This window comes from Bombus pyrosoma, linkage group LG15 (assembly GCF_014825855.1).
Source record: "Bombus pyrosoma isolate SC7728 linkage group LG15, ASM1482585v1, whole genome shotgun sequence".
Lineage (NCBI taxonomy): Eukaryota > Metazoa > Arthropoda > Insecta > Hymenoptera > Apidae > Bombus > Bombus pyrosoma.
This window is the reverse complement of record NC_057784.1, coordinates 6,543,007-6,565,800: the sequence shown is the minus strand read 5'-3', so window position 1 is coordinate 6,565,800 and position 22,794 is coordinate 6,543,007. Positions and strand designations below refer to the sequence as shown.

Sequence of the window (22,794 nt, the reverse complement as noted above, 5' to 3'; positions counted from 1 at the left end):
AACTAAAATATATACTATTAGAAATAATATAAGAGGAAGTATAGAAAACATAACAAAATTGTTAAGAACAGCTACTAGTTTTATTACAAGAAAAGAACGTTTTTGGAAGGTGTATAATAGATTCGACAAGAGAGACCATTTCTAGAATATATTGCTATATACACACTTTAATAACCAAAAACAAACATTACAGTAATAATATTGTTATTAATATAATATTATGTAATAATAGAATCGTTTATCAATTGTAGTGTAAACACTAAAAATCTTGCTTCTTCTTTTATTGGAAAGAACAATGCATTCGCTTTGCCTCTTTATTAATTAATATTAATTCATGATCGTCGCGAAGTGGCCGCGCTTGCGATTCGGCGTCGATCGCGACTGAAGAAATTACATTAATCTCGCACGGAACAATTTTCGCGCGCGGGCTTGGAAACTAAATTATCGCGGAAGCGATCGACAGTTCGTCGCTGTTGATCCCGGGCATCGATTCTCGATGCGATCGAGGCCGCCTAAAAGGCTTAAAAGGTGGGAGGAAGGTTCTGGGTAGGTATGGAGGTATCGCGAGCGCGGCGAATCGCGACCCTGTCTCGTTTACCTTAGAATAATAAATATTATAGTGCAATATCTAAAAAATCTGTCTTTTTTATGCAACTTACACATTCAAATACAGTGTACTCGAAAAATTTACAATCGTTATTGCCCTTACAAACATTAAATCTCTATTCGAGTGTTGGTAAATCCGCGATCCCTCTCTCTGACCGCTAAAAAAGAATGTTTGATTCAAAATCGTGTGAGTGCGTGTGTGAGAATCAAAAAAGAGGTGCAGCTGCTGCTGTAGTGATACGAAAACTGTCGTGTTTTTTTCATCCTTCTCCTTTTTTTCCCTTTTCTTCTTATGTATATGCATATTCATCGTGTGTACGCGTACATGAGTACCGTTTATACATGTGTATGTTACACGCGCGTGTGTATGTATGCTCATGCATCGCGTACGCGTGATCGTAGAATCCGATGTTATCGATCGTGCGTGTACGATCCGTAATACTATATCTAGGCTTCTCTTTTGCATTACATTTCTTTTTCCCCGTTCGTCCTCGATTTCTCGCCAATGTTTCGGCACTTTTTGGTCGTGGTTAACTGTGCGGGCTATATATCCCTGTATACCATACATAATATACATATTATATTGTATACGTTATAATACGTGTATTATATATTCCGCAAGTATATCCTGTCGCAACGAGCAATTCATCGCTCGACAGTCCTAGTTGATACTCGAGTTTTTTCTTTTTTTCTTTTTTTCTTTTTAACACTGATGATAAATTACAGTTCGCGTGCGCACGTTTTATATATTATGTACAATCGCTTACATGACCGAACAGTGTTGAAGAAGGTAGAGAACGGTAACGCGAAACATAATAGAGTCACGTGACGATTTTACGCGGGAAAAACCGTCGTCGTTTTATCGACTGCTTTTGCTTGGGCTGCCTGGTGTAATAAAAACGGCACTAAAAGTTCGCGCACGTATACAATGCTCGTGATTCAAACACACGGATTCTATCTCCCGCAGGGAAATCAGATAAACCACCGTTCGCCGAGGTAAAACGTAAAATCCTCTTACGTGTGTCTGTGTATGGAAGTTTGATCTTATCACGCTTCTAAACTAAAATACCAATCGATCGGCAAATTTTTCGATTATTGTGTCAACAAGAAACATTCTCCATAGTGGTGGAGAGGGAATTTTTTGAGCAACTGAGGCTTGTTGAAAGAAAAGTAAAGAAAGGTTAACAGAACGAAAATCATCGTGAAAAATTAACACGTGCTTCTGTGGCTGTACATTCTACATTATCTTCTCTTTGATGCACGGTCTGCTTTTTTTCTTTTTTAAAGTTGAACATGTAAAACACTTAACCCTTTCGTCACTACGGACGACCATGGTCACTCGTCACAAAGAGACTTTCGTATATTGCAGGCGATTATGGTCGTTCAATGTTTTTGCGCAAAAGATGAAATATCATTTGTGCAAAAATCAATGTTATCATTAAAGAGAAGTTATTAAAATATATGCGTATATTTTGTGAGCGAAAGGTAGGAGACCTCTTCTTGTAAATAAAATCGTCTAAATAAAACTATTTATCGTATACGTTTAATTACATCATCTACCATTATAAGTATAATCGAAGAGAAACGCTAGATAACTGTAGCGAAAGGGTTAAGAATAACTCGCAGGAAGTCGCACGATGAATGTTCGTTCTTCTACGTATAGCAACTAATCAACAACATATAATTTACGTAAAAACGCGTTGTATTTACGTAAAATCATGACACTAATACGTAACAACACAGATTGCTATGAGAGAGCATTGCTTTCGAGTTCAGTTCGCTAGGTGGAAGGATATACATAACCGTATCAATCAAACGAGTCTGATCAATGAATATATTTAACGATCGATATTTCAAAAAGCTTGCTTCCCGAATTCCGTTTATTCTCAGTTTACTTCCACCGGTTGCATGTCTTACGGTTATCACAATACAATTTTACGACTTCTACAGAATAGCTTTCGAGTTTTGAGAGGTTCGACGATGAACGGACATAGAAATGGAGACAGGGCTGAGAGAAAACTGTAGACACCATAAAAATACAATTATCGAAAAAATACAAGCTGGATAGATACAAAATACTCACGTAATACAATCGATAGGATAGATATGATTGTTTCGAAGATGTATTACGATTAATATTATAAGATCATTATTTTTCGAGGTTTTATGATTATTAGCCTTTCTTTTTAACTAGGCTTGCTTTGCAAAAAAAAGAAAAAATGAAGCTTTAAAGCCACGATAATAATTCTACGCCACTATTTTTGGAATACCATCCTATAAAACTTTAAACGCTATATCTTTTACGAATACTATCATGGAAACACTAAACGCCAATTTCAGCACTTATTCTGCTACTTCACATTTGTACATAAAATTGTACACTTTTTATTATCATTCTATTGTATAATGTATTGTCTCTCTCTTCTTATAAAAATTATAATTTCTCAATTCCTCAAGAGTTAATTATTAACTACTATATCATCGATTGCTAATTAAAATGATATAGTAAAACCTCGGGAGACTTGTTAGTTATTCGAAACGCTTCGAAACAACCAACTTTCGTTTTCGAACGATACTCACGGTATCACCGAAAATCATAAAGATACTTCTCGATACGTGCCGATTCTCGAGCAATGTACCGAATGAGAAATTCATACCGCTTTCCGAAAGGATAGAAGCCACAATTTTCTCTCAACGCGGACGATGCCAGGAATCAAGACAAGAAACCGAAGGAATGAGATGAAGAAACACGCGACGATGATCGCGCAACGAAATCGAATTTCTGTCTTGACCTTCCCACGAGAAAAAGAATCGACGATTATGTCCTTTCGAAAGAGTCTAGCCTCTCGTTACACCTGTTTCGAGGACGTGAATTTCACGCGGTCTCGTTAAAACTAACGATCGACAAGAGAAATGGAACAATTTACGATTTCGTTCGCGGAACAGCTGGATAACGGGGCGATACAGTAGCGGTATTAATGCCGGTTACAGTTAGGTAGCATTGGTAAATAGAGTAGCAGTTACTGACGATACGAATAGTTCTTCTAGATCTAGGATGTAGCTTGTTTTTCTTCAGGGGAAGGAGGAAAGACCCAGACGAAGATCTGGCGACTTAGGGAGGGCTATCGATGACTATGTTCGACCTGGATCACTCGAGGAGAGCTGGTCGACTCGAAATCACCATGGGAAAAAGGTGAGCACATCATGACATTTTCAGGGGGGAGAGATCGATGGATTTAAAGTTCGATAAACTATGATTCACCGACTCGTTCTTCTCACGTTTCAGAAGGTTTCACCGTATCGTGCGATAAATCTGAGACTCGATAGGAAAAATCTCTGACGACGAATGGAAGGCAGAGCCATGAATCGTAAAAAATACACCAGAAATTTATACTCGGAGTAAAAATCATTGTAATCTGAGAAGGGGACCTGATGCTAACTATATAGAGTCTGATATGTAGACTGACTTTTGGGCCAGGTCTGAGTCGTCTGTGCGTCACATTCACGGGTCTGCTACCCGCGAGGATCACCGTGATCGATCGCACAGTTGACCAGCGACGCCTTTTCTAAGATTGGATTGTTCGAATCGCGCGATATTGGTCTTGCCGTGGATTAAACAGACACATATTATAGCTCGCTGGGCGTCGCTGAATCCGCCTAACAGACAAATTCTGCTCTCTAACGAATGAGTTGCAAAGATATGTAACGTCGACTACAAGGTATAGTGTATTTTTCTCTCTCTTTCTCTCTCCCTCTTTCTGTATCTAACTATTTATTATATATACCTTTTTTTCTTTTTAATATTTATATATATTTATATATTGTATCTCTCTCACTCACGCAGTCTCTAGATTTTAAAGCACTCTCACGCCGGCTGAGACGATCACATGTGAACACTCGCAAGCCTGTCCTACATGTACTGATGACGTAGAATACAGCTATATAAATTATATCTCTTATATGCTTACAATAATTGTATATCATTTATATATACATATACGCCTATATGTATATATACGTATGTACGCTGCCAGGACAAGAATAGTAGCCGTGAAAGTGTATTTTCAAGTTGCACATAATTTCACGAGTATCTCGTTCGTGCATCTGTCCTACGTATTTTCGTCTTGCTTCAGCTAATTTTCGTGTTCGCTGGCGCGACGGCGATTGCTAGCAACCGTCCATCATTTTCAAGACACACTACTCTTGCGTGGCACCGTATGCACTGTCTACTTACAGCACGTGTGTCTTACTTCGTTCTCCCCCATGCTTGCTCGCGTTATCTTTACACTCCTAAAGAAAATCTCCCCTTCGCGTAAATTCGACCGTATACCGTTCTACGATTCGTATCCATGCACCTCTAATGTACGTATTTATTTCTCTGTACGCCTGTCTCCCCTTTTCGTACGAATATCGCGTGCATCGGAGGATTTTATAAAACGTTACCCTGGAATTACGTAGTCCTCGATCGATCGCGGCACGACCGAACCCTCGATTGCTGAATTCATTTCCAATTAACAATTCAACGTTCTCGATCCTGTGCATTCTATCAAGCGATTGATTCAGAGAATTAGTAATCGAACGTTTTACATTACCAAAATCATGGTTTTCAAGTTGTCACACTACCTCGTCTTCCATCTATTCTACACCGTTACGATATTGCCGAGCTCAACGTTTACGTACAACGTCACCAAGGTAATACCAATGAAAGGAAGACAAATTAAAGGCCCGTGCACGGAAGATTGACCCAGAAGCTTAACACGTTGAACAGAGCCGATGAATCGACGAGGATCCGGTCGGGCTACCGTGATCGATCGTTCGACGAATAGATACCGCGATCAAGTACGGTGTTCACGTTCATCTTATTCCCTGTGCTCGCAGACTTCGCTAGTTTGCACCTGCACATGCGATACAGTATGCAGCTCTATGCGCACATATACATACATATATATCTTCGCAGCAACACGTTATAAAAAGCGACGCTTCGTTCTTTTATCCAACGAAAACGCTTTGAAAGACGCAAACGCGACGTTTTCTCTTTACGCATTTCCCTTTCGTGGCACTGCATCTCTCGCTTTATCTCTTTCGCTCGATCAATCTCTCCCAACATACACGCACGCAGACACACACGCACACGCACACATTCTCAGCTTCTTTTTTTTTTTGTAAAAATTTTTATTCACCATTTTTTGTTTCCTTTGTTTACGTCTCTTATTTAGTTTGTTCATATTGTTATACATTGCACATTACTACGTTTGCTTCTCTGTTTCTTCTTTCTAACTCATCGCTTTTTGTTACCTTTTTTTTTTTTTCGTTTTCATCTCTTTTTTTACTTTTTTTTTCTCTTAACCACCTTTTTGTTCTTGTCACTTTAACCGCGATTAAAAAATTTAAAATACTCGTATTACACGTAAGTATTTGTATGACCCTGTTTTCGTAAAGGCTTTCTAACATAAGTCGATATCGGCCGAGGAAGATAAAAAGGAAAAGGCGTCGAACGTGAAGGAAGAGAAGGAATCAGCTCGAAGAATGGTCATTAACAACGCGGATCATCCATATCGCTGGGTGCGGGTGTGATGTGCAAAGGAAACAGGGAACGCCTTTTTCGTGTATTTATACATATATTTCTTTCTTCTCTCATCGATGTGCTTTCTGGTTCGCTTTTTCGTGCAGAGCGCCGCTTCTCCTTCGATGGATCTCCGGACACGATCGCTCAAAGCGTTGGCACGAGCTCTAATTCCATTTTGCGTTGCTCCAAAATGATCCACGACGACGATTCTCAGCGAGTTGCTAATTTTTCGCGTGATTCGTTAAACCTTTCGAGCGACAAAGTTTCGCTTTGGAATAAACGAGTATTATTGAAAATGTTAATATCTCCTAATCCTAGTTGGAAAAATAATTTTGACCCGCGTTATTCAAGTCAAATTACGAAGCTCGGAGGAATTTTGCCATTTTCGAAAAGGCTGGTGTTTGTTATTATTGTTCTTTTTTACGAGAGTCTTGACTTGTTCCGTTCAGAGAGAATTTTCGAATAATATCTACTATTCTCGACGCTCGATGATCTTGCGTCGAAGAACATACAGACCTAGGTGAGTCCCTATATCTTATAAAATATTCGCGACTTCAATTCCTATATATCTAAAATTGATATGCGATGAGATACGATGGAACGTTTAAAAACATATTTCGTTATGATTATTAATCAGACTTTTGCTCCTTACTCGGAAATTATTTCTTTTAATAGATCGTGGATCATCGAGCAACTGGATATTTATCGATCGTTCTGTTAACGCGAATTCTCACTCGGTCATCGAAGAAGACGAGGATGAAAAAGCAGGAACGGACAGCAGGGGATGGTGGAAATCACACGAACGGCAAGATGTATACTAAGTTTGCTTGGTTCGTGTAACGGAAACGTGTTACCCCGTTATCAATGTTAGACAACGCGAGACGATCTTTCGAATGGATCGCGAATATCGATGCAAACAATTAAAGCTCCCAACGTTAGAAGTTCGTATTATCGTATTTTCTTTTTTTACATAATCCCTGTCTTTTGGGCCCTCGTTTCGTGGGCCGCATTCTTAATTTACGTATGATTTGAACTGCCGTTGAAAACGTTCATTTTCCACTTCCATTTGATCGATTGCAACCGATGAAACGCCCCCTTCACCTCCCTCCCTTATATTATATCAAAGATAAAATTGCAATCCCTCTTGTATCATACGTCTACGTTTATTTTAATTCTGTAATCGCTTACTTATTTATCTATTCTACTTAGGAGAATTAAAACATTCTTCGTTATTACGTTTCGCTTGTTCTTAAATGAAGCTTTAACATAGCGAGAAGTTAATTATTATATCGATCTAATCAAGCTAATTTCCGACAGACCGTAATGATTGTATCTCTTCTTATGTAACGTAGTTTAATTTGTCGAACAACAGCCTGTTCCAAACGTCTACTCTAAATCGCGTAAGGAAGACTCAATTGTTAAAGACTTAACGATTAAAGTAGATTATATGTAAAGTAGAGAAACAAGATGGTTTGGCACAAGTCCTACTATATTGTTCAGTCATTTAGAGATTCTCAAAAGTTCAAATCAAATAATATTACAGACGACGCGCTATAATCTCTTTCTTGTATATTTTACTACGAACGTTCTGAATGTTTCGAAAGAGTATTAAAAAAGATTTGATAAAATTCTAGAAAACGGACAATTCACTGGTCGCAACCGATCGAATATTCCTTCCCACGCTCGATGCCGATTTTTCCTGTCTTATACTCCGGCGAAGCCACTATATACCGTACAATCCTATCCCGATATCTTCGTACAAAAATCGACTACCCTTTCGCGTACGTAACGTATAGAAAAAACAATCTACAAATATAATATCTATAAACAGGATCCATCCATCCATAAACGGACCGAGGAATTATTCTACGGCGCGAACAAAGAAGCACGGAGACAAGGCTGGTTCTCTCTAAGTACGCGAACAAAAGGGAACACGAAAAATCGGCAGGCAAAGAGCTCGCTACTCGAGGACAGCTGCAGCGGGTACGATAATAATTGTACGTACGTGTATGCCTCTATATGTACGCGTATGTATACATGTACGTACGTACGTATGTGTCTGTGCAACGACGATTTGGCACACGTAATTAATCAGTCCGCGATTATTTCTTTTCTTTTTTTTTTTTTTTCATTTTGTTTCTTTTCATCTAAGCTTGGCACACGGTTTGAGTCGCTCGCCAAACAATCCCCACGATCTTCATATATATTCTCCTTCTCTTTCTTTCATCTTCTCTTTCATATTTCATCTCGCTCCACTCTTTTTATTTTTTGGCACACGTCTAAAGGAAAACAATTACACATATATCTCGCGCGCATCCATGTATCTCTGCGATTCGATTATTCCAAGTGTGCCACTCTCTCCCTCTCTCTTTTCTATTTTCCGCGTACTCTTCCCGATTCCTCGTTTCGTTCATTATGTACCCTTTTCCCTTCGTGAATACCCGTTCGTCTCTCCTTCGTTTCTTTCACACACGCAAACACACACACACGCAAACACACACACACGCACACGCACGCACGCATATACAAACACACAAGCACACATCCGCACACAAGCACACAGTCTCTCTCTTTCTTTCTCCCTTTCTCTTTCTCTCGTGTTTCTTTTTGTCTTTTTTTTTTACTCTTTTGCTTAATCGTTACAGAAAAATATGCCGTTGAGAATCTTCGCGCGGCCGTCCAAAATCGCGCTCGAGTCTTTTCTTTTCTTTTATTTCTCCACGCGCCCTTCAGACGAGAGAACTAAAAGGTCCTTTTTTTCTTATACTTTACTCTCTTTTTTTTTTCTTTTTTGTTCTTCTTGCCCTTAATTCCGCGCCCCGCCGGAAGTAGGGCGCGTGCGCTTCAATATCCTATAAAAACTAAGTTATTTCTTAGCTGATTGCCTTGCGTTACGGTTAAGGTTGGGCGACCGACACGGATCGTCGTGGACCACGCGCCTCCATCCTCTTCTAAACGCGCCGATCCACGCTCGATCGACCGGAAATTTCAACCCTCCAATCACTTCCTCTCGCTCTACGAACCCTTTTCATCTTTGTTGTCGACCCCTCGAATCGTAGTTCCAGCGTTCTTAATTGGAATTTTTTAATTGAAACGTCGGATTGTAGATTATTTGAGGCGTTGAGTCATCAGTTTCTGATTCTAGTAACCTGATTTGTTTTTCCACCGTTGCTACGATTATTACATTCCACGATGGACCGAATTTTCAAACGGTCAGAGGATCGTTCGAAAAATAATACTCAATTCCGAAAGAAATAGCTTGTTTTACTTCTAGAAATGATTGAATGTACCTCTAGTTAAGATTGAGCAAACCCGATAGTCTTTCTCTTACGTTTCGTGATATGTGGGATTAAAGTATCAAAAAGTATCGACTCTATGCTTACTCTATAATGTATATTAGTCGCCTAACTTGTCCTTAGGTAAGGACACGAAAAGATCCGATAATACTGTCTGGTTGTATCAAGGCGTCAGCTCTTGATCGGTTTGAGCGTTTTTGAAATACCTTCACGCGGTAATCTTTGTTATATTTAAAAAAATAACGAATCAATGGAACACACGATCATTGAGAATCGCGCAAAGTGGAAAGTTCGATCGTCGAGTAAAAAATATCGCATATTTGTTCTACTACTATTCGAACGATTTATTGTGGTTTTTCTTAGTCACAATAACCCTGTTCTTCGTTTTTGTCCGATTTTTTATCGTACGAAGTGTAACTACATTTTTCGCAAAGTACTCTCCAAATTATTATCATTCTTCGATTATTTTCGTCTTCATCTACCAAAATTTCTAATACAAAGCAACCTTACGGTAATTATGCTACAAAAACTACAAAAATCCAAATACAACGCAATTTTTAATTCTATCTTCTTATCAGCTTACCCTCTTTCGAAAACTCTATCGAAAATATTTCTATACTCCGCACAAATTTGTTACTCCAATCATTGCTAATTATTTTCACGCTTTTTGCAAACATCGAGATTCGCAAATCCGATCCTCCGATTCTTTCAAACAGCGTACGTCGCAGAAGATACGCCAGCTCGGGGAGAAATTTCGCTTTGAAACCAAGTTCTCGTTAACACGCCCGCTCTCTAAGTCTCTTGTCTCGGTCTATGCTTTTACGTGCATTCAGCGTCGACTGAAACACGAGACAAATGTTAACAAATATTCACGAAATCTCGAAAATAATCCACACAGGCAACGGATAAAATTAATGTCAAGCGCGTGTTTCTAAACTGCAAAATTTCCAATTTCATCGTAAAATTCCACGACGTAGAAATACGTACAACATAATTTCGTACGAAAAATGATCTCTCTGTTACGAACAATAAGGATTCGATGAGCGGCGCAAACATGTTCAACAGCTCGAGATTGAAAGGCAATGGCGTCGCGTGGTCCAACGACGATTTCCGGTCAGTGCCCGCGCAGTAAGGATAAGGCCCCTGCACTAACAGATTGCTCTACGCCACAACGTTACGAACGCGTTCCTATCGAATTTGACGCGCGCAACGTCCTCGCTTTTCTTCGAATAAATTTCATTCGAGGGCAAATGACGAGACGAATAGGGAGGACTAATATCAAGGGATCGAATCTACGATTAATATTCTCCATATACACGAAAAAATTCTCTGTTCTCTGAGAAACAAAACGACCGACACGCGATATATCTGTTCCCCCCTGCACAACAAGCTGCTCGCAACTTGGCGCACGATTTCAGCTGGAAATCACGCGTACACGCGTGCGTACGAATATTCCGACGTGAAAAAGGGGGGCGGGAAGTGGTTGAAGGTGCAACGATTCGTTCTGCACCGAAACAAAGACCATTCGACGATCGTCTGATTGTTCTTGGTTGGTTCATACAGCGAGAAGCTACGCCGAGATGGTCCGATTCTTTTTTTTCCGCAGCTACAGATCATTGGAAAATTCACGAGTTTCAAACGATCGAGATCACGGTTTTTCCAACGACTCGAAGAAATCTTTCGTTTTCGAAGGTTTATTCGAGGCAAAGTGTAGTTGGCGCTAGCCGTGTTCTCTGCAGATTTTTCAAACGGAATTGATTTTTCCACGTTAATACGGCAACGAAAGCGCAACGTAGACGCTGGTTCGTAAAGATTCCGATTGATGGAAACTCGGGAATTCTGCTATAATCTATAAACAAATATCGTCGATATATCGGTATCGATATATCGAAAGAGTTTGTGAGATTCTCTATAGAGGTACAATTTACTCCGAGTGCCATGATTTTTCTTTCCTTTCTTCCTTCTCTGCGCTTTTCGTTCTACGATAGCCATTTCTAGACGAGCCATCATTGGCGACTCAAGAATGGTCAACCAAAAAGACACCTTTCCGGTGTTTGTTCGTTCGATCGATCCCTCTAGAAACGCGGCTCCTCTTCACCGTGGATCAAGAAGTTTACGAGTTACGATAGACGATATTCTTAACGGCTACTAGACGCTACGAAACTAGTTTGACTCGAAGGTATACGCTACGAGATAGAGACGCCCCGAATAATTAGTACGATTAGTCTACAGACTTTCCGTTCGACGATTCACACGTCGAATAAATACACGAGTTTGCTTGTTATCGGAGCAGAAGAGAGATTAATTAGTTCGTAGCCTAGTCATATGTGTCACCGGATATGCTTTTCAAGTATATCAGCCTCGATGATGGTTCCTAATTCGTGCAAAGAAATTATGACACGGGGAAACATGATTCTCTCTTTGACGTTCGTAAGTGATCGAGTTGGGAAACCATCAACGGAGTTTGGTGAAATGAGATTTCTTCTTCTTCTTTTTTTATGTTTTTTTTCTTCTTTTTTTGGTTTTTTGGTTCGGGCGAAGCTCGATAGACCGTGAACGATACTTCGTCCATCAAAGAATATACGACGAGAGATTAAGAAGAAACGACGAAGTATCGAAACTGTGATCATCGTTCTTCAAAGTATCGACTATCCGAAATCATTGGGACAGTTTGGAACACAAACAGCTCTCGCTCGCCCGTTCTGATCGCCACGGGGCTGCTCTTTTCACTCGACTCGTTCCATGCAAGGTACTGTTTAATTTTTGATAAAATTACCAACTGTAGAATTTAGTTTCTGCGTTTCTTTCCGATCGGACACTGTTTGGAATTTCGGTTGAAAGATGTAAATTAATCGTTTCGTCAGTGTGATTATTATAAACGGAAAATATCTTGTAGAAAATAGTTGGAACTCTCAAAGGTGATCCAAAATACGCTATAAAACTGACATGTACAAAGAATATTAAAATATAGCGAATGCGTGATATTACTTTACATTGAGCATATTTACGATATACCATATATAAAAGTTAAGTAATGTACATTAAAAATTCATACATTTCGAATAAATCCTTTTTCCTCACAGCCTTCTAAGTAAAAACACCTAACTAAAAGAGGACACACACAATCGCCGATAGCATATTAAAATTAATCTCAATTGTAACGTTTTAGAAGCACTAATTTCTATTTATCGAGTGAAAATTTTAATTAATCTCGATTAAGTTTCCTAATAGACTTCCCAATGCTCCCTTGCGAGCGTCGAATAAAGCGTTAGCTTGCGCATCGCACTACCAAGAAGCTTATTAAATGTATCTATGTAATATTTATGTAAAACTACAGAAACCTTTATTACATAACAAGGAAGATACGTAAGGTTACAAATTTCTAATTAATGCGAAATCTTGACGCTCGTTTCATCGAAATGGTATTTCATCGGTGCAAGGCATATGATAAAAATTATAAACGAAGATATTACAAGATATCGTCGGATCGAATTTAAAAGGATGAGTCGAGTGAAAAGATCACAGTATGCCTGTGTACACGCAGTTCTCTACGTAAACGCGCGCGGCAATCGCCTCTTACTTAGTCCTTTCCTCCAAAACACGACACCGCGTTCACCGATCTATAGATCCTCGAAACGCGTGGATCATCGTGATCGAGGAGGATTACACGCACGCGCGCACGTACTTGATCCTTCGAAGAAGGAGGAAGAAAAAAAAAAAGAAAACATACCACCCTCTCTAGCGATTTTTATCATTTTCCTTTTTCTTTCCATTCCCTCCCCCCCCCCCCTCCCCCCATTTCAATCACTCTAGCGCGCGATCTTTCTATTCAAGCCAATCGATTACTGTTTCCTCGCATTTTTCATTCTTCCATCGTAGACTCTGTTTGACTCTCATTTACACACAACACTCGCGAGAACACGCACACTCACGCGACATCGTCGAATACGAACGATATGATCGTATAATAACCATTCGCCCACTCTACCACTCTTCTTATTCAGTTTTCTTTTTCCTGCATTTTTGTTCTTCTCTTTGCGACCTCTGTGCCTTAAAAATTGTCCTTAACTACTTACTAATATAATCGATTCTAATCACAGCAATTATTTATTGTTGATATACACAATCATACAGCGTCTGCCGCCAACTTTTTTTCTCTTTTTACTTCAGCTTTTGTTCGTCTCGATATACTATATATATATTCATATATAATATTCGCGTGTTTATTACTCGAGTTGTCCGCTACAGAAACCTGCTTTACATTTCTCATCTGACGACTCCTCGTCCCGAATCTCTGCTTTTAATTCAGCACAGGCTGCCTTCTGGTCGTCAAACTATGTCGACAGTTTATTTACCTTTGCCCCTAGTTTTTCCCACCATTTTCTCACCAATGTTTTTTCGCGTATTTCTTCGTGGATTTCTCTTTTGAACGTTTCACGGTACGTCGTTATCGTACGTTCGACGATAGAGGGCGAAAAAGGGGTTGTGGACGAGGAAACGGGACGCGAAGAGAATCACGCGGAATCGCGAAGACGAAGAGGACAACGAGAAGATACAGAGGAGGATGCAAGTCGCTATTGTATTTTCTTTCTTTTTTTTTCTTTTTACTTTGTTCTCTCTTCCGTTGCTCTTTTCCTTCTTTTTTTGCCTGGTCGCGGCCTCAGTGTGTACATGTGTGCGAGTGATTATTGTTATCAGACTGTGGATGCTTATTCGAATCCATCAAATTCAGAATAATGCAAATTCTTTCACTCTCCGGATATCGTGATCTTACTTTCGGTATTTTCTATATTTTTATGTGCTTTTACGTATTTTACCTAACGAATGGATAAAACATACGCAGTCTCTCGTGATCGTAGTGAGAGAAGAGAGAAATGCTTCGTCGAGAACGCCGATGCGCGATCGAATATCGTTTTTTCGCTGTCGCAACCATGTCAATGTTATAAATAATATGTTAACCGCTTAATAATAAGTTAATCGTTTCTTAATTTACGATATAAGAAAGAGCTAACGGATTTCGTTCTAACGCGCTAATTTGTATTCTCTTTGCACGTTTCACTGTCACGTGCTGGTCACGCGAAGGGTTGAAGACAGTAGTCATGAGGGGGGGGGGGAAGAAAAGAAAGGACAATGAGAATAGAACGAATAAAATTACACAATAAATAGAGACGCGAACATTTATCCGATTAACGAGTCGATGAAATGACGTATCATTCTAATGAACAAGAAGAACGAAATGAGTAAATCGATAAATATATATACAACGACACGAACAATAAATATTTACAAGATCAAATCACGAAACACTAGATACAAATTTTGAGCGATCGAAATGCTACCAGCTAGAAAAAAATCTTTCGATCTAAAAAAAAAAAAAAACAAGTTAAAAAAATCTTTCGATCTAAAAAAGAAAATAAGCTAAAAAAAGTCTTTCAAGCGCTGTAAAGCTATGCGACGCCGTATTGCACACGTTTCTCGCGTCCTCGACATTTAAACGAAGAAAGGAAAACGCGATGGCAAATAGGAAATTCTTTTTGTCAGAAACGGTGAAGTTTCTCGCGGCAACACGGCCAACGATCATCTTCTCGGTCGACAAATTAACAAGAGACAGCTAGCGCGAACGACGCACGCGATTTGAAAGAACAATCGTCTAAAAAATATTGAGAATTTCGTGAGGGAAACACGCCAAGAGGGCGAGGAAGAACATTGAAGTATCCGCGGGAGGCGGAGCGCGCAAATCTTGTTCGGCTGCAAACGAGAACAACGACGAGCTTCCTCGATGATTTCGTACGGATCGCGAATCTTTGGCACACATTGGAAGATTCCATCGATTTCATTGAAAATTTTGTCGGAATTCATCGATCTCATCGAAAATTTTGTCGGATTTCATCGATTTCATTGACGATCCTATGAAAAATTTCGCTGAGGATTTCGTCGAACGACCCGACCGAAAGACACAGAAATATTTATCTCTGGTTCTCTTGCACAATAACTGATAATAATATCAGCAAATTGATAAGCCACAGGTTGTAGATTACAAAGCTTGATATTATAAATTTTACAATTTTCCATCGAGCGAGATAATCAGACAAATTGCAGTTACTACAATGTACTTGTCGAATGCCATTTGTTTTATCAAGCAAACCCGTTATTTTTACGCAGCAGAATTTAAATACACAATTACTAATACCCTCATAAGAGGCTGATATAACAGCAAGATCAGAAATCATTGTACGTATCGGTTGACGTAAATGCTTACAGATACTGTGACGACATCAATTATTCATGTTTCATTATTTCCACAAAATTTATTAAGTCGTTATTCCGACAATTCAATCATTCATGATATAATTCTTACGCTCTGTCGATTTAAGACATGGCTATTATCATTACCAGAGAAATAGCGCGTAGATCGTTCGACGACGTCACTTCGAATGCACGCATCGTTACAAATAATCGTGTAAAGAATGGACACCGAACGAAACGACACGTTTGTATTATATATGCATGCGTGTGTCCTATGTACGTGCACCGTATGTTAAAACATATTGCACGTCTCGAGAGCTAACATCACCCTGGATATATATGCGAACGACAACCAAGATAAAGACCAAGAAGACGGCGAGTTTTACTATCAATTTTCCATTCCTTGCCTTTCATATCTCATTCCCATTCTCATAGCTCGCCGACTTTACAAGACACTGAATTTACCCTGCAACGAATACACACACACAGAGAATAATCGAGAAACGTCCGATTTTGTTCGCCAGCTGTCGCCGAAGCGAATTGAGAAGTTTGAACGATAAACGACGAACCTTCGCAAGTCGAGATTTTGTTCGTCTAAACAGCGAAATAAAATTTAAATATCAAAAAATTAAAGGATTAAAGACAGCCGATATTACTGACGTACGAACGATATTAAAAATTATAAACAAAAAATATCTTCAAATTTAAGGTCGATACCTAGGATGTTAGATCTACTTTGCGGCAGCCCCAAGGGTTAAAATTATTCAGCGTGAAAGTCAAATCGTTTTCCATTGAAACAATGGATACTTTAGTTAAGCGAAAATCGACATTTTCATAGATTATCGTTCAATCTTTTCAATTGTAGAAGCGCGATTTAGTTACGGATAGTGGAGCTGGTTCCACGGAGGAAGCCTGGAGAAAAGGAGACCTAACAACATGATGGAAGAACAGCGCGAATAGCGGGCGAAGAGATGAAGAAGAGGGTGAACAAGGAGACGCCTCCTGATCGAAGCTACGCTTTCAGCTCGCACACCTTTTCATCGCTACTTTATCCCCTCTAATTCTGTTTATTATTTTTTTCATTTCCTCTTTTATCGTATAATAAATATATATATATTATATGTATATATATAATATATCGTTATTTATACTCCACGTAATAATTTCATTTTTGTTCCTTCAACGGAAGTGCGCACCACCGTCGATTCGATCGTTCTAATAAACGATCCTGATATATCGACGCATTTTCCTTCATTTTTTTATTCTTTTTCTTTTTTTTTTTTTTTTTTTGAAAATTTCGTCGCCAGTTTTCTCGGTACGATGATTGGAACGCGTGTTTTTATCTTTTTCTGTTTTTTCTTTTTGAAGATCCGTCACACTGGATTCGACATCGGTTCCAAGCTTCGAGGAAAGCTTCAAGGTTTCTTAAAGAGGAACTCGACGTGACATCCAGCTACGGTACTGGTCACTTTTCGAGACGAAAGAAAGGAAATAAGAATATAACTTCTCCCCTTTTCGTCGTTCGTACAGAAGTCGAATGTCGCACTTGGAGATTAGAAAAATTCTGAGTATTGAACTATAAAACAAATACATCATGCCTCCGTGAACGACATACATATTCCATATAGATAGAGAAATAATGTTCAAAATGTATCTACAATTGTTTGAGATTATGGCGAAAAAAGTACGACATAACGTAATTAAAGAATCTACTTAAAAATTATACTCTTCCATTTAATATGAAACATTTAATTTATCACTCCACTTGGCGATAAAACCATTGCGAAGAGTTTTTCATGTTTGTTATCGCCAAATAACTATTCAATAGTTCTCATTTTTTCAAATAATATCGCTAACAGTACGATCTGATAGTACGTCAATGATTTGAAGCTCCGCGTTAAAAACACTGGAATTTAACAATAAGAGAAACAAAATATTTTCGTAACAAAAATAAACAGAATATTAACAATGCAACATTTATCCATATAAATCTCTGTTAATGACGACTACTAATAAATTAGTAAAAGTAACAACAATATCGCGAACACAGTAATATTTCTCATAAAACAATCGTATTTGCTACATTAATTTGACGGATTTCGAATTGTTTAAAAATTCCCTTAAGAATTTCTGACGTCCTCTTTTCTAAGCAATGAAATCTTGAAAAAAGTATCGTCACGGATGGCGATGACGGCAAAATAAAAGTTACATCGTAACGTGTAACAACGATAACAATTAAAAACCGAGTAATCTGCGGTGCCTCGCTTCTACACCGATCAGAGCTCCGTTTGACAAATTAATATTATTTACTTAAACCGAACGTAACGAAATTGCTGTTCAATAACGATTTTATATCTCTTTCTTTTCTCTTAAATTTTCATTAAGACCTGAAGGAGGCGAAGAACTCTGATATATCGATGAACTTAATCTCCTGAAGAATGGTTGACCTCATCGAAAGGGGAAAAGAGAATCTACTGAGAAATTAATCAATTATCAAGTCGGAGATCCTTCTTGCTTCGTCTGTATCGACAGAGAAAAACAACAGGATCCATTGCCATAGAAAATAACAATTGAGAATCGTGCGATGATAAATTCAAAGCCTTGCAGAAATTCCGAGTGGTAGCTTCTTTGTTCGATTACGATCGTCCGATTCTACTGCAGTTCCTCTGTCTAATTACGATCGTTCGATTCTACTGGAGAGCGATCTTGTCCAGTACATCTTTACAAATAAAATTCGCCAGCCAAGAAGGATCAGGAAAAAAAAAAGAAAAAAAAGAATAAAAGAAAAGAAACGTCAAGTTACCTATATTTTAAGAGGGGAAATAAATTGCAATTTATAAAAAGTTGAATTATTAAAAGGAGATTGATAAAAACTGAAAGTTATTTCCTTTGTCTGGTATCTGTAGTTGGGAAATATAATTGTTAAACAATTATTTTCTTACTCTCCACGAATATTCTGAATATTCGCTCGAAACCAATATGTCTTTAACGAAATCTATTGATTAATCGACACTTATGAACAAAAAGATTTAGCGAGAGATTTGTTCGTCCGAAAAAATGAAGATATCAGTGACAAAGAAGACTTTGTTAGATTGAGAATCTAAGATGAGTATTCCTGTTGGATATCTTCGTACTAGAGATTTCAATGGTTCTAATCTTAAACAAGATTAATTTGAAAATAATAAATCTCTAGAAATGAGATATCGAAGAAATTGTCCAAAGAGAGTTGGTGATCCCGTTCGGGGATGATTTCACGTTTTAAATTAGCTAAATGGGTGAAAAGAAACCCATCAGTCTCCATTCCTTAGAATAGCCAGCAATATAGAAAAAACGCTAACAACCGGCCTAATAATATTATATAGTTATTCAGCGTCTTTGCTTCACACATTCATGATTAATAATAATTATAATAATAATTCTCTCGTACTATGCTGACCGAAAATATTAGACTACCCCTTCTGCTATCGGACCTTTGGTTCCACAATTGGTGCTACGAATTGTGCAACGTTATATCGCACGATACCAACCAAGGAGACCCAATTTTTGTTCGAAATTGCCTAGAATATTTTCTAGCTTCTACGTTCTAATTTCGCCTAGAATGCTGAAATTTTATATTTTAATTACGTTGTTAAATCCTTATTTAACAATCTTCTAAGAATTACAAACAATGGAAGAATTGAAACAATAGTTGGAAGATAATTTATATTATCAAGTATCGTTTTAAAGATTAATGCATTCTGGGTTCAATTACGAATTTCAATAAAATTAGTTGGAAGCGCAACGTAACATCGTTCGTACAGTTGTCGTAGAAATTTGTATAATTGAACGTAACATCGACACAACTTCGAACAGAAATTAAGTTGGTGCTGTATCAATACAAAATTGCACGTTTTTTACCTTCTCCGATCGAAGGTAGCAATATTTTTACTATACAACTGACACCTACGGAAACAAAGATCCAATCATCGAGATGCCGATGATCCGAGATTTTCGGCCGCCGTAGTATTTCTCTCCCGCCTCTCTCTCTCTCGTCTATTCTCGTTTTGTTTTTTTTTCTCTCGTTTTTTTAAATATAAAAATGAAAACTAACATATCTTTGGCTTGTTCCCTTTACCAATCGGCAGCAGCCACCGTGTGTGTGTGACGGGCTGCGGCGTGCATCGTTATTATTTGTTTCTTTTTTTTTCAGTTTGTTTGTATGCTTCTTTTGTTTCATTTGTTCGTTTAAATATCTTTTTGTACAGTTTTGTACACTCGAGTATATATATATATATATTTATATATATCATATAACCGTGTACGCGCGTGCGTGCCTTCATCGTCTCTACTTGCATGTATTATACTTCTTATTTTTTTTTTCTTCATTTTTTTTTTGTTCTTTTTATATACCATTATTATTAAGCGCGTGCTCGATTTAATCCCTTTTCTCTCTGCGTTCTCGCCACTTATGTACACCTCTGTGATTCTCTTGTCGAGAGCGCGCGCACAATATTCTCACGTATGCATGTACGACGTGTATATATGTATGTGTCAGTGTATGTGTGTGTGTGTGTATATATATATATATATATGTCTCTATACCTCTGTGTGTATACGTGTTTATGCATACAACGTGTATCTAATCTCTCGTGACGTGTATCCCACGCCTACCACTCTCTGCTTTTTATCGCTTTTATAACGTATACCTATATGTATACGTTTATATAAATATTTATATGTGTATGCGTGTACGTGTATGCAAGTCTCCCTTTTCTTTTTCCTATCCTGACGATGTGCTCCATTTTTGTTGTTCACCTTTTGCTCACCGTGTGTCTGTGTGTGTATTTGTGTAGTATCGTGTGTGCTCTTGTTCCTCTTTCGAACAAGTGTGTGCTTTATAATCGTGTATATGTGTCATGTATGCGTGGGTGTAATACGAGTGTTAAAAATGTGTGTCGATTAGCAAGCTGGTTGAACACAGTGCGTGGCCCAGCCCCAGATGCCATTGACAGCTTCGAGTGCGTCGTGACGCCCCGCGTCCTTTCGACGACGACAACGACATACGTATGTGTCTCACCACTTTTAGTGGATCGGCGACTTAACGATGTGGTCCGGCGGGATGAAGTGGTACGCGGGTATCGACAGTCCCGTCGTTTCCTGTGATATCCTGAAACAGAATTGGCCGTGTCTGTCAGACCGGATATGATCTTTGCGAAGCAGCGCCGATTCCCTGGCTCGATACACGCGAGCCGACCGTCGACACGACCAAACGCTCTCGTTTGCTAGGTTCCTCTTGCCGGATCGTTTTCGAGGAACGTTTCTCGACGACAGAGTAGAAACGTAGATAGAAATAAGTTACAAGATTTACTTAACCCGAAGGTTTCTTGTTAATGTCCGGCACTTTCACCGATTTTTTTTTGTTTCGAATAGCTTTAACATCGAAGAGCTGACGAAAGGGTAGTTCGCGAGTTGTTCGATAGCAGCAAGTAATATACGTTACATCAGCTTAGTAAGGAATTTAATTAAATGTCTTGATCGAGTGCACACGTGTGATTAGCTTCGAAAAAGATTGATTTGGAGCAGAAATACAACAAATTGGTTTATATATCGAACGTTTTATAAAACACTCAGATTCGTTTCAATTTCATCGTATAAGACACAACATTATGTCATACAATGTACTATAAAAGACAACAGACATCGTGCGAAGAAATGTGCATTTTCAAGAAATTTTCTACGAATCCCACTGTTTCAGATTCTATTAAGTTTCCATTCCCTAACTCCTTTTTATACTTTCTGCTATGTTCCGATGAATTATTATGTGCAACTGAGTCAAGGATTATGTCTGATGGAATTTTAGATATTTAAATATCGACGTACATATTGAGAAAAACAATTGTGTTCCATTATATTTTTTAACTTTTTTCTTTCGTTTTTCCAGGATATATCAAACAAAATCGATACTTACACAAACAGCGAAAAGCAATCAACAAGCATATTCACCACTCGCAATCGAAACCAGTGAAATAATTAAATCAATAGACGATCCTATATTTAACTTAAATTTTCGAACTTGTTAATATCCGTGGAAAATATTTCCCCGGCGATTGCATGCTGTTTATCTTGTTTAATATATCTCGAAATGTGTAAAAATAATCATCTACGAGAAGTAGCTATTCCCTCCAAATCAATTAATGTTTCTCTGTCTTTAATATTTCGCAGAATAATTACACTGTACACTCGAAAATATTTGTTGCAAAAACAAAAAGAGGGAAAAAAAAATACTATTGCAAGGAATCAACACACAAACGAAAATACAAAACTCGAACCTTCAGAAATTTAAATAATAATCTAAGTTCAATTTAAAAAATCCCGATTTCCTTTCATACAGCAGAAATATCTTTCAAACGAAATTTTTATATTTTTCCAAAGGTTGCAAACGAGTGCGCTTCGTCGTCTCCGTCGCTCCTCAGGTAACATGCGACAGATCTACGGAAGAAGATCCTTGAACATCGAGGTACAGATTGCTCTCGATTACACCCTCTCGACATGCACAGTCTCCACGAACACCTTCCGTGAACCGTCATTAAAATCCAAAAAAAAAAAATTAAAAAAATAAAAAATAAAAAAAGAAGGATAGAGAGGGAGATCACACAAACGCCGCGTATCAATAACAGCGCAGTTAACGCGGTTTCAAATGCAATGTACAGTTCTCAAAAAAATGTTCGAACGGAAACATGCATGAAAGGGTGTACATCGAATTGATAGTAATCATTCGCGTAGAATGATTCCCGGAGGGGTTCGGATGATCTGGTTGGTAAAATCGGTTCTGGTTGGCAACTCCGTTGGTCGCGATCATCGTCTGTTTCACGATAAAAAGTTAGATTACAAAAAATGAAAAAAATCAAAGAAAAATGTGAAAACATGGAAACTAGATACAAAGGCGAAGAAAAAAAAAAAAACAACGGAACGTTAAATATTTGAAACGGGTATTCGAGAGAGCCGGCTAATTAATGGATAAAAAAAATATATATAAAGAAAGAAGTAACAAAGAAACGAATAGAGTAATAAGAATAAGATCGCTAGTTGCCGAAAATACGG

At 38.3% G+C, this 22,794-nt stretch overlaps 1 protein-coding gene across 1 annotated transcript in view; it reads right to left on the bottom strand.

Annotated features, from left to right (window-relative positions):
- Positions 1 to 138: 138 nt before the first annotated feature.
- Positions 139 to 22,794, bottom strand: part of LOC122575859 (poly(rC)-binding protein 3) — a 188,371-nt gene continuing 165,715 nt past the window's right edge. The window contains exon 8 of the mRNA XM_043745346.1: positions 139 to 20,860. Within this exon, the coding sequence (XP_043601281.1) occupies positions 20,776 to 20,860 (85 nt within the window). The 3' untranslated portion in view covers positions 139 to 20,775. The remainder of the gene's footprint in view (positions 20,861 to 22,794) is intronic.